The sequence below is a fragment of the Suillus plorans genome (assembly GCF_016647745.1).
Source record: "Suillus plorans strain S12 chromosome Unknown HD556scaffold_13, whole genome shotgun sequence".
In the NCBI taxonomy this organism is placed as follows: domain Eukaryota; kingdom Fungi; phylum Basidiomycota; class Agaricomycetes; order Boletales; family Suillaceae; genus Suillus; species Suillus plorans.
In genome coordinates this window covers 470,763-486,345 of record NW_024537397.1, presented here as the reverse complement: position 1 = coordinate 486,345, position 15,583 = coordinate 470,763, and the positions used below count along the sequence as shown (strand labels likewise).

General features: G+C 47.1%; 4 protein-coding genes across 4 annotated transcripts; 1 reads left to right on the top strand and 3 right to left on the bottom strand.

Moving 5' to 3' along the window:
- Positions 1 to 1,599: 1,599 nt before the first annotated feature.
- Positions 1,600 to 1,806, bottom strand: HD556DRAFT_1232260 (uncharacterized protein; the record flags this gene model as incomplete). Its single annotated transcript, XM_041297496.1, has 1 exon — positions 1,600 to 1,806. A coding segment is annotated over one exon (207 nt), but the record flags the coding sequence as incomplete, so codon positions are not given.
- A 765-nt stretch (positions 1,807 to 2,571) lies between these two features.
- HD556DRAFT_1440282 (uncharacterized protein) lies at positions 2,572 to 3,240 on the bottom strand (the record flags this gene model as incomplete). Its single annotated transcript, XM_041306093.1, has 2 exons — positions 2,572 to 2,703; positions 2,770 to 3,240. The coding sequence occupies 2 exons, from the start codon at positions 3,238 to 3,240 to the stop codon at positions 2,572 to 2,574; spliced, it is 603 nt and encodes a 200-aa protein (XP_041163261.1).
- A 1,745-nt stretch (positions 3,241 to 4,985) lies between these two features.
- On the bottom strand, positions 4,986 to 6,884 carry HD556DRAFT_1440281 (uncharacterized protein; the record flags this gene model as incomplete). The annotated part of the gene is made up of 8 exons (XM_041306092.1): positions 4,986 to 5,368; positions 5,444 to 5,566; positions 6,133 to 6,334; positions 6,391 to 6,468; positions 6,524 to 6,640; positions 6,687 to 6,767; positions 6,814 to 6,822; positions 6,870 to 6,884. 8 exons carry the CDS (start codon positions 6,882 to 6,884, stop codon positions 4,986 to 4,988), a joined length of 1,008 nt encoding a protein of 335 aa, XP_041163260.1.
- Positions 6,885 to 13,098: 6,214 nt separating this feature from the next.
- Positions 13,099 to 14,412, top strand: HD556DRAFT_1306025 (uncharacterized protein; the record flags this gene model as incomplete). Its single annotated transcript, XM_041299860.1, has 4 exons — positions 13,099 to 13,224; positions 13,281 to 13,496; positions 13,976 to 14,240; positions 14,288 to 14,412. 4 exons carry the CDS (start codon positions 13,099 to 13,101, stop codon positions 14,410 to 14,412), a joined length of 732 nt encoding a protein of 243 aa, XP_041163259.1.
- Positions 14,413 to 15,583: the final 1,171 nt, after the last annotated feature.

Here is a 15,583-nt window from a genome sequence, read left to right as displayed (position 1 = left end):
ACAGAAGACATTGAAACGAGCTAGGCATGAAAGCAATGAATGCTATTAGAAACTCATTGGAGAGTGTTATCGTAGATTGTGCATGTGACTTACATGAAATATAATAGCACTTTGACCATTTCAATCACTGCGCTGTCATGCATGGTATGTGATTCATACCATGTCAGATATATATAGAGAGTGATAAGGAAGATATGAGAGACTGTCTAGCCCTCTGTCACTGAGTTACCTTTCTATTTTTCCTTTATTTCATTGTCTTGTATTTTATTTCTCACTTTTCAGATTTATTTTACCTTGTATTTTTATGAGCATGTGACCTTCTGTTTATTTCTCATTATTTATTTTTATTTGGCTACTTTCAGCCACAGATTTGTTTGTCAAAGTTTTGTATCTATTTATTTCTGACTGTTTATTTTTATTTGGCTTCTTTCAGCCACCAGATTTTATTTGTCAGCACATCATGTGACTGGAGAATATTCTGGTTTGTAACATTATTTAAGCTGACTCAACATGTTTAGTCATGATTGGTCATGCTTTGTAACAACATTCACATGACTCATCATGTTTTGTCATGATTTGTCATGCTTTGTAAATTCTTTGTAAGATTACACTGTATTTGTAATGTACTTAGTAATAAGCTGATTCATCATCTGGTTTGTAAGCCACATTCTTACCAATCCATCTGATAAATCATGCTTAGTAAGGGGGTTCCCAAAAGGTATAAAAGGACCCCATTTTCACCCATAAAATATAACTTCCCATTTTTCATTCTTCTCTCAAACCGTGTGAGAGTACATAAGAATAAAAGTGCAGGCAACGTGCCTTGAAGTAAGACTAAGATACATCATTATTCTACTCTGAAGTTATATACTACCTTACAGGGGTTGACTATATAACTTTCGTTATCATTATTTTACTCTAGGTTATATACTACCTTACAGGGGTTGACTATATAACCATTGAACAGCTCTCATTCTAAGCTTTACGTGTATACATAAGACTCTCTCTTTCAACGGAAAGTGAGACACATATCTAAGGACGACAAAGTTGAAACACGACCTACTAGGCTGAAACAAACCTAACGAATTATCCAGAACACAGAACAATCCACAACACTTCATATCAGACTACACAAGAAGAGGACAACAAACTAAATCCTCCCAAGAACTCACCACGTTACCTCCCACGAAGTAGAAAAGTCGGAGACCGTGGACTTAAGGACTGGCAAGAAGTCTTCACCGTGTATAATTGTGTTGTCATTATACACAACTTTTATATAAGACCCTTAAGTAACAAGACAGCGCACAGCCCGCTCTCCAATGAGAAGTGCGGTCGAGTACGTGTTCTGTGTGTGTTGTTAGATCACACATCAACAATCCTCTGTCCAGTACTCACTGTGCCAATGTTCAACGTTCAGTGGCGAAATGGACATACGACAACTCCCTGATCTGCCTCCGATTTCATGGCACAAGTCCCAAGCTATCATGGAAAGTTCAGTCACATACACAGAATGCCACGTCGTTTGCACTGGTGTTCAATTCAGTATTTTACTGTGACAATGCAGATCACATGTCAGCACTTACCAATATCGCAGTAGAATCAATCAATCACCTCGTCATCTTCGGTAGTGTAAACAATGTCAGGCACATTCAAGTCCACTGGCCCGGAGGCTTCTCTACAGGCTGCAGTGCTTCCCTCTGGGAAATCAGGATGTCCGGCGGTGACTTCACCTTGGTAGGAAGCCATGCGTCGAAGAAGTTCGTGTGTCTTTTTGTACCCGAAGTTAAGAGGAACAATATCAGATGGACTGGTTGGAGTGTCGTAGCCAGGCAAAGTGCCTTCAAATGCTTGAGGTGTGTCCAGGTGGACGGTTCAATTTGCTGATTTGTCACACCATGTCACACCGCCCTTTTCAGGGCGATGGACCCGCGCCCGCACACGCACATCTCATCAATCACTATCTGCAGGAATGGGCCCTCGGTATCCGGTGAGTGAAAAGAGTTCTCATTAATCGTTCACTCACTCGGTTCACAGAGAAATTACTGGTACATTAAGCTTGCGGTGCAGGTGGTAGTGGGTGGATTTTCACTGACCATGGCACGAAGTGAAGGGCACCAAAAGTAAGTAGGTAATCTACTAGTGCTACAGATTCTTACCTCCATAGTGCCGATCCACTCAGCAAGCCAGATCGCACGAGCCTGAATCGCGAGGCATTGTTGAAGGATCGAGAAGCAGTATTAAAGGATCGAGAGGGACTGTTGGAAGTTCGCAAGGGACTGTTGAAGAACCGCAAGGGACTGTTGAAGGATAGATTGTGAGTGTTGAAGGATTGAGAAAGAGTATTGAAGAATCGAGAGCGGGCCTTGAAGAATCGAGAGCGGATTTGAAAGAGTCGAGAGGGAGCTTGCTATCTGAAAGTGCGCATTTGGTCTCTGTAGGCTCGTGACTTAGAATAAACCATGCATAGCTAGATTGAACTTACTTACTCCTGTTCCAGTGTTGACGAATTCCAAATGTCTCTTCATCTAGTTGTTGCATAGTCGGCCGTTTGTCTTGGGCGCAGTGAACAAATTATGCAAGCAACCCAGCCTTGTCGATCACTTTGATGGCGACCTCCTCTGTTTGGTCTTTGATAGTGTACCAGACATAACTGAATCCTCCACTGCTGACCTGTGCCGTGGCGATGTACTTATGACCACCTGCCTGAATGAAATAGGCAATATTCCCATCGTTCGAAATCCTCTCAACAATCACACTAGCCTATTTTACCTTAGGTGTCGGCGACGACTGAAAATTCGAGGCACTGGGTTCAAGAGTCGGGAACATATCGCCGAGGTTTAGCTCGGTATTGCCTCGCATAAGTCGTAGTGATGCATCATTATCGAGGTTCCGCTTGGTAACATCCTGTAGTAATTCAGAGGGAGATCCCTGCTGCGTAAGTTGTACAGATGATGCACATAAGTGCCCAGCTTGGACTCCTGGCTTCCTGTCTGCGGGAAGCTTTAGACCAGGTGGGCATTGTGGTGGTTCATGGGGGGTAGACGATGGTGATTGGTCACATTGAAGTTGTAGAATTAGAGGATCGTATCGATGTGGGTCCAGGCATGATTTATAGGAGGAAGCGTGAGTAGCAGACGATAGCGATTGGCCAAGGGGAGAATGTGGAAACACATAGTCGTATTGCTGTGAGCCCAGACGTGCCTTCTGAGAGGAAGGTTCATCGGGGATAGTAGAGGCCATCAACGGTACGTGTTAAGAACGTGCTCAAGGGTCGGATCTGAAGGGCTTGGCTTCAGCTTGTGCGCTGCGCCCCTTACCCGAGTACGTGCCCCTAACTTCCGAAGGCTGTCGAACGATGTCCGAAGGTTACCGGACAATGTCCGGAGGGCGTCGGGCGATGTCCGGAGTCCGATGTCCGATGCGTGGGAATTCCGGCGGACGTTCGGGAACAAGAGATAAGACTGATCCGGATGAAGTCCGAACTAGAAAGGAAACAGCGGAGGACTACCAAAGGTAGAGGTGGAGGTGACAAGTCTATAGGAATCAATCCTAAGATGAGCGGAGGTCGACGAGAGAGATACTCAAGTCGGACGGAGGAGAGAATGAGCAGAGTCTAAGATAATATTCGAACTGAGGAAACTACAGAGACTGTACAGGGTTTATATACTACTGAGGACATAACAGAGAACAGTAAGTGCAGTGCGAGGCTATGTCAAGCTATGGATAAAACATATGGGACAACTATTACTAGTCTATCGGAACTTAGTAAAATGAAGACGGAAATGAATAAGGGACGGAAAATAAAGTGTACTAACTGATAAGGGAAATACCAAAGGGATAAGGCATGGAGGTTAGACGCGGGTCGGATCCGGACGATACATAGAAGTTGGCCAGATCCGGAAATCCGGAAATGATGAGTGTGATAGGTCCGGATCCGGAACGCGGGATATGACAGTACGCCAGTTTCAGCGGTAGGTCCGACAGAAGGTCCTGTGATGTAAATACGTGATTTTGTGCCAGCGCATTTTTGGGGCGTCTCAATGTCCTTGCTCTCGATGGTCTGCATGGTCCGAGCTAAAACTGGGGTCGTGACGGCAAATTCAGAAAGTGGAGAATGAATAGGTGTCACAAGCGCCATGACCTCAACTGGTGCTATGCATTGGATATATCATATCCCGCATTCCGGACCAACATCCGACAATGTTCCCACGCCTCATCCGGACCTCCGGACCTCCTGTCCATGTCTCCAGACCCAATCCTCTATCCGTCCGGATCTCTGTACTCCTGCATCTGATATCCGGACGCCAGATCTGATATCCACATCTCCGGATCTCCGGATCCGACCTATCTGTCATGTCCTAACCCAAACCTTAAATCAGCGCCCATCCCCTTATGGTAATCACCTGTCTCCGGACTTCCGAACATCCGGATCCGACCCGCGTCTATCTTCCGTGCCTTATCCCTTTGTATGTTCCTTCTTGAGTTAGACTTCCTCATTTTCCGTACCTCATTTCATTTCCGGCTTTATTTTCCTATGTCTTCATCTCCGTCTTCATTTACTATTTTCCGATAGACTAGTGTTTGACTTTTCTACATCCTCCGTCCACAGCCTCGCATAGCTTCGGACTGCACTGACTGACTCTCTGTTAAGTCCTCTGTAGTATATAAACTCTGTAGAATCTTTGTACTTCCTCAGTCTGAATATCATACACATATTAGTCCTCGCACTAGCCTTCACCCTAAGTCCTCATAACAGTTCTAGTCCTCCGACTTAGTCATTATCCATCTCAGGCCTAGGGAGGAATTCCCTAGGCCGGAGCTCCGCTCCTCTGCTCCTCTGCTCCTCTGCTCCTCTGCTCCTCTGCTCCTCTGCTCCTCTGCTCCTCCGATCCTCCGATCCTCCAAGTTTCCGGAAGTTCCTCCGGAACTTTCCCGCGGTCCTCCGGACCTATTCTGCTTCGGACTTTGTCCTTGCAGCCTTTCCTCTATTTGCTTCTACTCAGGACAAGTCCTGAGTAGCCATTACACATCTCCGTATCAGGATGAAACCCCATGGTAATTTCCGGAAGTTCCTCCGGAACTTTCCCGCACTCATTCGGAAGTTGCTTGCACTCGTCCGGAAAGTCCTTCCGAACTTTCCCGCGCTCGTCCGGAAGTTCTTCGGACTTCCTTGGACTTTCTCCGGATGTCATTCTGAAGTTAAGGGCACATACTTGGATAAGGGGCACAGTGCACGAGCTGAAGCCAAGCCCCTTGGAATCAGTCCTACCCTTTGTGCACGGTCTTAACAGGATATCACTCTCTTGAGTGATGTCCGTCAGGGAGGTAGATCGAGTTAAGGCAGCCATGTTCGAGGGTTGTTGCTCATCTGGAAACTCAACAGTAAGCATCTGTATTACACCGATGAAAGACACTTCTCCAAGGTTATCAATGGTTTACATACCTTGAGGGCACGTCGTGCCGAGTCCAGAGAAATTTAGTCCTTGTGCGGAAGAAAGAGCAGAATCAGGAAGCATATCGACCATCTCCGTCAACTGCGGGGCAGTCGTTTTGATGTTAGATACAACTGCAGAATTTGACGGAGAAGGCTCGAGAAGCAGTACGTTCCACCTCTATTTTTACCATGGACCCTTACTTACATATATCTTTACATACCTACTCGGTAGCGCTTCGGCTCCGCATGACAGCGCTTAGGCGCCATATAAGCGCCAGCAGTACATATTATTAGAGGGGGGACCTTTGGACTGGACTTTTTACTTCCCACTGTAGTTTCCACTTTACTAGACTTTACCTCTCACTTTATTTACCACCTACCACCTATCAGAATATAGTAGAAATCTACTCCTTGGCACCAAGCAAACTCACACTTACTCTTTATCATCTCCGCATACACGCGCGCACTTTCCCGCGCTTCGCGCAGCACATGCGCGCGTTCCCGCGCCTTGCGCGCACCTGCGCTTTCTCGCGCTTCGCTTCAGCGCACACTACCAGATCCTTGCTGCACTCGCTTCCCCTTTAGGGTCGAACGCACTTGTCGTCTCAGGTATAGCAGACTAGGCAACGCGCGACCTCACAACATTTACAGATACAGCCTGGAGCATTGTTTGCTCCTCGCAGTATTGTTGTTTCTACAGCGGGGGCTGGGATACCGAGTGAGTGTGGTGACGGTGGGGCCAGCGGAGAGCGGCAACTCAATCATCGAGGATGGTTCATCGGTGATGACGGATAGTTGCTGCCCGTATGAAAATGTGTTGTCCTCGAGGATGGGAGGGGGAAATCCATGTGGAAATTGCGCCAGGGTGAAAGGGATGGACGCTTCAGATAGCTGGGATAACTGCCGAAGCAAGATAAGTCCATGGCAAGCTAGACTTAAATAAGAACAATACTTACGAACCACATGGGGCCTGGTTTAACCAAGATATTAGACCTACAGAAAGATGTCTTAACCAAAAAGTCAGAGTCGCCAACCTAAGTCTACTATTTCAAAACGAAATTTCCAGCACAAAAAAGACAAACTCCTGACCAGCTCTGCAAACAAGGGGTAATCATGGATGACGCCAACGTCGTTGGGGATACACAGCACTCCAAGGATGTTCAGTTTTTGAAGCCAAGGCCTTTTGACCTCAGATAGCCCATCACACTGCAAACCAACAATGAGAGGAAAGATTTTGAAGGGGGAGTCTTACGTATAGCGGTGACACTTCGCCATGGGCAGCCATGTATCCAATAAAATGAAATTGACGGTTTTTGAATGCTGAGAAGGGGTGCTAAAATATGATTAGATTCAGTTGATGTCTGATGGTAAATGCATACCTCCTTGTGCTAGAGGAAAGGTATCAGCAAGAGTCGACTCCAAGTAGCCTACTTACAGCAAGTTGTACCATCATGTAGACTTGGTCGGATTCATGTACATATAGGTATGTTTGATGCATTTGAATGTCTGTGATAGAGTTAAGATGGTCCTACCTAGATAATAGGGACTCACCTCACCGTCTGGGATTGACTAGAAGAAAAATTGCAGCGCAATAAATATCACGGACAAACAGGGGCAGCCACTCATTAGTCAAGTGCTGGTTTGTAAATTAACAAGGGTCACTTGGGCTCAGTACTACTTAGCGATGAACCAGCACTTGACGAGGCTAAAAGTTAGAGGTGCCCGGGGGCCAGTGATGGCTGAGAGATATTGATGGCCAGGGATTAGAGATCGCATGATGGCCAGGATATGTAGCGGTGATGGCCAGGATCTATTGCCATGATGGCCAGTATTTGATGACACTGGGACTGACAACGAGATGACTAGGAAATAGTTTGGGTTTGTGCCCATCTAAACTGATGTAATAGAAGTTTAGTTTTCATAATCTAACACGTGGTAGAAATACATCTCCTCTAGTGCCTCTATGAGCGTCTCGGTGCTTCCATTACGTCGCTGCTCAAAGAGGATAGATTCTTCGACACCAACGTGATCTTCGCCCTCTTCATTCTCATCATCGGCTGCATGTTGCCAATGGGTGGTTTCTGTGAGGCTTTGTTCGGTTCCAATGTATTCAATATCTTCGGTTTGAGCTGCAGGGCATAGTGCCGAGCCGAGATTTTTTAAGATTCCAGGCCTATGGGAATATGTGTGTCCTACACCAAGCCCATAGTGAAAACGCATGAGTAAATCACGATCAGCAAAGCTAGTACAGTCGTGATATCAGTAAGTATCGCTAAAATAAATCAAGCTGTCTACCTGTTGACATAATACTCATACCAATCATGTCTCCTGCAAGAGGAGAAATCCCGTCGTTCAGATTGCGCTGGCCTCGAGAGAATGCCGGAATAATGTGACATGCCCTGAGAACAACTCTTGGGTCCACGAAGCCAAATGTGTTTGGGCTTGCGAGGGGTAGGAACCTAACGCGGCCCAACATACATGCCTCCCAAGCATGGTTTTGTACGGATTCGTACCATCGAACAAACAGAAATTCTATCCGGTGAGATTCGTAGATGTTCCCCGTGCGAACAACATTAACGTGGTGTATGCCTAAAACTTTGGCATAGCAGTAATTGTCGTCAGTTCCATCATCGCAATCACGTCAGAGAAGTATTATATTACAATGCGGAGTCTTCGGGTTTATGACGTCTTGAGCCCTTCGAACATCGTATGTAGTATAATTGAACCTGACAAGATTGTGATGATAGATTCGGTTTCGTTTGAACAGGATTGAATTGTGTTCTTCGTCAGAGTGGATGGATTTCTCCGTAGACATTCCAGAAGTTCCTGCAACAAGGCGATCAAGAATATGATCTTTCATCCGTGGTAGGAAGTCCTGAAATACCCGTCAAAATGGTGATAATCGCCAAAAAAAAAAGTTTGTTTACCTTCATAGCAGGATCTCTCGCACAGCTGCGCAGGTAATGACCAAACTCATCATAAACCTTTTCGCTTTGGCCCATGTGATGTTGTAAGCGGGGATCACTCGCATTTTCGTTGACCTCCACACGAGGGGCGGATTTTTGCTGGCATAGCTTAATGCGACGTAAGCGTGCTTGACGGCGCTCAATCTGCATTAGTTGGCAAATGAAGTCCCTCTGGTCGGTTCGACGGTATTTGCCTTTTGGCATGCAATGTTCTAACTCCCCCTGATAGTAGTTAAGTCGGAGAGGGGCATGCAATATATTAAGACTTACCAGCTCTGTGCTGTATGAATCCGTGGTACCAAAGCGACGAATGCAGGCCACATAATCCCCCAGCGCATGAACCTTGTACATCTGAAGGTTAAACGACTTCTTTCTCCTAGGTTTCCCCGGTAAAGGTGCATCCTGTGATTACTCTGGGCTTGCCTTTTGTTTCCCTTTAACATTGGCACCTTCCTTAGGCTTTTGAGCCGCAGCTCCTTGCTGACTGCCACCTGCCTTGTCTTTCTCTGCCCGTTTAGCTGTTTCTTTTGCCTGCCGGCAAGATCTTGCATCGAGCTCACGATTAAGCTCCTGGGTGCTGTACACAGAGCACACCTTTGCCTTAAACTGACGAAGTTGTTCACCAAGTTCAGTGGTTTGCCGGTCAAGGATATCTAATGTCAGGTCAGAGTGCATCCGAAGTTTAGCGAGTCCGTGCCAGTGCGCCATGATAAAGAGCAAATCGATGACGATTTTGTTGTGATCGTCAGGGAGAAGACCGTCGAATACTGGAATAGAACACTTATACAATGTCAGTTCCAAAGGAACTAGGAGAATCACTCTAAAGGCATACCTGCAGAAGATCTTCAAAGTTCCGAGTGGCCATATTTGACAACTCAGATGTATTGGCAGAGAACCGCCTAATGGTTGAGGGTCCGAACAGGGGGACCTGCCTATACCTGTCAGGGGTGTATAAGTATATCGGGCCTTCATCAAATACGCATTGGGCACCTTTTATCAAGCTCGTTGATCAGATCCTTATTCAATGCGAAAAGGATTCTCAGTAAATGAATGAGAACCATGCACCACACCCCGAGCTCAAATTCGTGCAGGAGATCAATGACAAGTGCAGCAAATAGATTGAATCCGAATGCACCAAGGGCGTCAGATAAAACATTCTAATCAAGGGTAAGTAAGGGCAGCAAAAGCAACCGATGATCATGCTCACCGAGGTCGGCACCCACGAATTAGGCTTAAGAAGCGTCTCAACTCCTGTACTATCTACACCAAGGTTCTTGTCGTGGATGAGGCTGTGTGCGGCAGTAACCAGCTCACTCCTCAAGGTATCGGATCGTGCAAGCGTTGAACGTTCGTGCATATTGCAGTGCATTCCCAAATTGTGAAGCCATGCAGTCGGTATCAGGCATCTTGGGCAAGGGCACCCTCCCATCTGCCGAACCGTTGCAACCAGAACCCTGAAATTTATTAGCTTGAAATTCATATAGCTGACATTCACAACTCACTTTTCAGGATAGTCCGCAGAGTAGGTGAATATTTGCGGGTAAAACCTGTGTTCGACACCGTCACAGCAAAGAATAACAATGCCATGCTTGTAAGCCTCTAAAAATTTATCATCGAATAAGACCTTCCATTGTGCTTGAAATAATTCACGATGGCAATGGGTTGCACATTCGCGGCTAGCCCCCTTGCCATCAGTGTAGGTACTCGCAAAATCTTTAAATGAATCTGGAAGCTACCGCAACATAAGCTTTTGTGCTGAAGAGAGTTCATAGTAAAGGTGATCGTACCTTTTGAAAGTAAGCGACGTAATTACCCAGATGGCAGGACGGTTTACAGCGGCAGTATTTCGATTCATTACCGAAGTACATATACACCGGCCATAGCCTCACATTACCAAACATTGTCAGGTGCGTAGCATCTGACCAAAACATAAGTGCGACGACCACACGGGGTAAATTACATCCCAGCTCTCCAGGAGATTCCTGAAGCTCGCAGTGTGTATGCATATAGGCCGGTGAAGCGTACAGTTCACCATGAATACATACTTCACGGGGAAGATGGGAAGTGTTCCATCGTAGTTTGTAAGGCTCATAATGGAAAAGCTCATCATCTTGAACATTCAAGAGCTTTTCCCGAATGACAGAGATGAGAGGTCTATGGTAAAGGTCCGCTGCCATATACGGGCAAGAGCCCGGCTGGGCCGTGGTCCAAGAGAAGGGCACTTGAATGGTGACTTCGGTTTTACGCCAGCCCGCATCCTCATCCTCCCATTCGTTTTCCTCGTTGTCGTCACAACTCGTACCCAATGTCGAGTTGATCCTGTCCCATGGCATACTCCGCACGTTGTCAGGATCAACATGCGAATTGCCAACGATATCAATCAATTCCTTAAAGTCCCTATGAGACTTCTGCACACCACCATTCCAGTACCAGTGACCGAGCTCGAAAGAAGACCGGTTGGGGTATGGGTGAAACGTAAGGTCGTGAGGCGCGCAGAGGGTGTCTGGCTCTGCTGGGACAGAGCTCATGTCTTGCAGCATCACAGCTTCTTCCGGATCGTGAGATGGGGGGGTGGATGAGAAAAACTGGCATACTAGTCCGAAGGCATTCTTAGCCGTACGGAAAGGAGGACCCCGAAACGAAGTACAAGTACCAGTGGAAGCATGAGTAGGATTTTCTGGTGGGTTGGGATCTGGTGGCAGGGCAGTATGGCTAAACAGGACGCTCGGGGGAGGTTGTGGAAGAACGTCCTCGTACTGCCTGTAACACAGTGGCATAGGGACGTCAACACGTCGGCTTCTCTGCTGCGCCAGTGATAGGTCTTTGTCATCATCTATCACCATAGGCGCAGCACCCGAATTGGTATTGAGCGACGAGAAAGCTGCACAGGAAACCTCCTTTTGGGGGTGCATTTCCGACAGGGTTGAGCCAGTGTTGGAAGGCCCTGCAACAGATCCTTCATTAACCTGGTTGACGGACGGAGACAGGTCACATGGGCGGTGGGGCTGCACGCTTGAAGACGCCGTGCTAAGGCAGGCATATGGTCTGCTGCTGCCATCCACTCAGGACTGTTTGGCAGAGCCCAAAAGGTCTTTTGCTTTGGACAAAGCAGAAAATAATCGCTTCTTCCCTTGCATACACGAACATTGATGTTTGGTGTAGGCGCTCTCCTGCGTAAAGTGACGCGTACAGGTGCACCTGAAAGGAGCGGGAGTCAGCGGTGAACCCCCGAAGTCCATGAAGAGGAGGAGCTGAAAGGACGAGTGTGCAATTGAGGTTGGATGAAAAAGGACTTACTAAAACTTCAGCTGTATGTCATAACAAGGTTCGGCAGAAACAGCCGAGCCTTGGACTGCCAGCATAGCTGCCATCATTGCATGACCAAATTCCCACAGACCAGAGCCTTAGGTGGCTAAAGGTGGGGCCGGCGCATTTAAATACTGGCAAGAAAGGCTGGAACTCGTGGCAAAAGAGTGGGGAGCTGGCGCACTTCATGACGGCAAGATAGAGTGGGGAGGGTTAAAACTCGTGGCCTCGTATATCAGCAGAGTATGCCCTTGTCGCAATAGACTACCCAATGGAACCTCCATCTTCACCCTCCTCTATCATCACTTCCCCACCTGACTACCATGAAACCGCTCGGAGGTTAGCCAAATTAATTGCGGAAGCTATGACCTGCCGCGTCGCCCTCTTGCACTATGACAGCGCCTCGAAATCCATGACAGAATGGTGTTGGTGAGATGCGATTTGAATCCTGTGCAAAGTCTAGGCCGTGACTCCATACAACACAGGCCTGCTGATGGTGATGGAAAGAGGATTCCGCCGTCCAGTCTAGAAAAGTACCGTGACAGACACGAATTTAGATATCCTTGCTGCCTATGCGCTGATGGCGGTGGAAGAAAAACGTACATAGAAGCAGCAGTGTACTCTTGGCGGAATACCACTGACAAGACTACCGAATGGATTGCGAGATGCACATCAGATAAATGTGGATATCGAGGTCAGTATTCTTCATGCTTAAGAAAATTCCAAACTCATCATCATATAGTGAAAATAGACATATACTTCCGGATGTCCTCTTTAGCCACCTTCCAGTACCCTCAAAGAGGTATGAGTTTGCTTCGCTACAGTACCACAGCTTCATTGATGGATGATAAAGAACATCCAGTCTTGCCAATTGAACTTGAGTGGAACCGCAGAGAGCAAACAGAATTATTGAATAAGCTTGACTCTTCGGAAGGCGATGGGATTCCGGTGAGGGAATTCGGTATTCTCTTCAAATGCTGCAACAAATGCATGCGAGTAGGAGTAAGGCCAGCTATTAACCGCCACATCTGTTTGGGAGGAGTGCGAAAGGACCGTCATAATCGTTTGATATAGCAGCTTCAATGTAATAACACCCACTTGTCTGTTAATAAATCATATAGGTTCCTGTTCATTGATTCAAGTTGACGTCCAAAAGTCTACTACATAGAGGTTGCTCAGAATGTGCGAAAGTTCACACGCCTTTGGTATCTTGATGGCTACTGGCTCGTTCTTTTGATGGCTAACTCATTGTTTTGATGGCCAGGACAGCTTGAGGGCCGCGGAGCTCCCAAGTTTCTGGAGGATTCCCACCCCCACTTGCCCCTCGCTACAAATAAGCCTCGTCAGCTCATTTTCTGCGCAAAACCGTAGTACCAGATACTACCCACAAAGATGTCGACTTGTCTTTCACCCAAACTATTTGATTACTCAACCGCCCGCATGGACATTTTTCACCTCTCTACCTTATTAGGCTCCAAATTCATGGATGCCTATGTTGGTCTGATAGCAAGCCAGAAGGTCGGTTGATAATTTTATGTCTTGGTATATCTTGATTTATTTTATTTTTCTTACAGCTCCAAACTGAATTATACATACTGTCATACTTACTCAAAGATCGAGTGTATCCTAGTGATCTTTGGGAACTAGTAGGGGAGCGTAGTATAGAGGCAATGCAGGAAGAAACCTTGCATAGACACCATGGCATCTGTAATGCCGGTAGGGACAGAGGAAGGCATGCGGCTGTAGAGCAATTTCTCATGGAAGAGAGGAAGAAACAGTGTCAGATGGAGGTGTCTTTGTACTCACAGGCCATCGAAATCTTGGAGCAATTTTGAATGTGTGAGCTTCTTTGACTTCGAGATGCGGAATTATGGTCCTCACCCTCTTACTATGTAGCACATGTTGGAGCTCCAGCCAAGCATGAGATCAAAACACCCTCAGCAACCTTGAGGCATGTGGGCGTGCCATCACGGTGCTTACCTTTACCCTGTGCACCTTTGGCCTGCTCAATCTCTACGCGAGCAAAGTGTGAAGCTTGGTTAATAAGGAATGACGCATACCTCAACTCAGCGGGATTGTCTCCACCTTTGGAGAGCTTTCCTTCGTTGGGAAGCCCACCCCTGTAGGAGGGAGGGCTCCCCCCCTTTTGGGGCCTCGCCCCCTTCATCACTCGGTCAACCCCCCTCTGCACAGGAAGAACCAGTACATGACATTTTAGATGTCAGTACTGTAAAATTCTGTTTGGTCATGCTTAACTGTCCCTCTACAGCGGATCGGCTCCTCACCACCCCTGTTGAGCACATGGATCACTGCTGATGTCCAAGAAGCCTTTTACGAGGCATTCCAAACGGAATTGGACATGCAGTCGGAGCTCATGTCAAAGTCTTTTGTTGCTTGCCGCAGCAACGCTAACCTACGCAATCACGGGCTAGATCTACTCATCTTGCAGGCCAAGATGCACCGTGCCCAAGCTGAGATAACGCTGTATACCCTAGCTCTTGAGAACACCCACGCATTCTATTTCTCTGACCACAGTAAGCGCAGACCTACCAGTTCTCCTCCGCAACTGATGCCCTTGAAGGTTCACAAACATCCTGGGATCAATCTATCCTACGGCCTATACTATCCGATGAGCTACGCTACTGCGATGTGGACGCTGACGATGACTCGGACCAATTACATCATGACGACTTTGAAGTTTGGTAAAATCAGTTCCAGTCAGGACTTACGTCACAGCTTGTGCTCCAGCTATTTTGAATTATTCTTTTTTGCTGTATCGATCGTTACCAGCCTTGTATCGACACTGTAAAACAGTGTGCTTTTAATATACTATTACTTTGATGGATAAATGAGGACAAAACCATTTTATCTTATGGAATCAAGTTTGCGAGCAGATCACATGATCAGATGGTTCGCCGATCTGGAACGCAGTGACTGGCAAGCAGCAAACCCAACCACTCATCCACGACAAGCCGGTGTTCTCAATAGTCTGGTCTCCAGACAGCTGTCGTCTCATTTCTGCCTGTAATGATTGCCAGATCTACTTCTGGAGTGCACTGACCGGTGCCCAGCTCGGATCTCCACTGCATGCACCACTAGGCTGTGGAGCACAACGACTTGCAAACCTTTCGGTGGTGTGCTCCAGCATGCCAAAAGGGTATCTGCAATAGCCTTCTCACCAAATGGCCAGCTTGTTGCCACAGGCGGTCAGGAAAACACAATCTTTTTGTGGGATATATCTCAGGAGTCCACCATTATGACGAATGCTGTGTCATCCTCATTCGTTGCCCCGGCGTCCCACATCTCAAGCTATATCGACCAGGTAATAAATTCGTGTCTTGTTTATAGAGCAGTATATCTCATGCAAATATTTTTCGAGCCATCAGCAAACTTCCATTCTCTTCCAGCTTCTTCTGCACCAGTGCCGGACGAGCTACCGGATGTGACCGAGTTCGCAACAGAACTTGTAGGCTCGCGTGATGCTGCTGCCTCACATTCCCCATCTCTGTCTCTTCAAGGTCACTCCGATCATGAAATCCCGTCGAGCTTTCCGACAATATTCAAGTACCTCCAGAAACCATCAACTCGCATGATGCAGCTGCATCCCCTTCCCCATCTCTTCCCCCTCAAAGCTCCTTTCATCCTCGCATAGTGACTGCTTCAGCTTCCACTCTGGTCCTGGCCTCGCCCCCAAAGTCATTTTGGAAGTGCTTTCCTATGTTCAATAGGTCTGCAGCATCTGTAGATTCCAAGCAGCGGAAATTCCCGCGCATTGGTAGTATCTGTACGCAACCCTTCACTCTTTGTTGAAGTATGGACATGTTCTGAATATGGTCCCTAGGCAGCGCAAGCATCGGAATGTGGAACAACAAGCAGG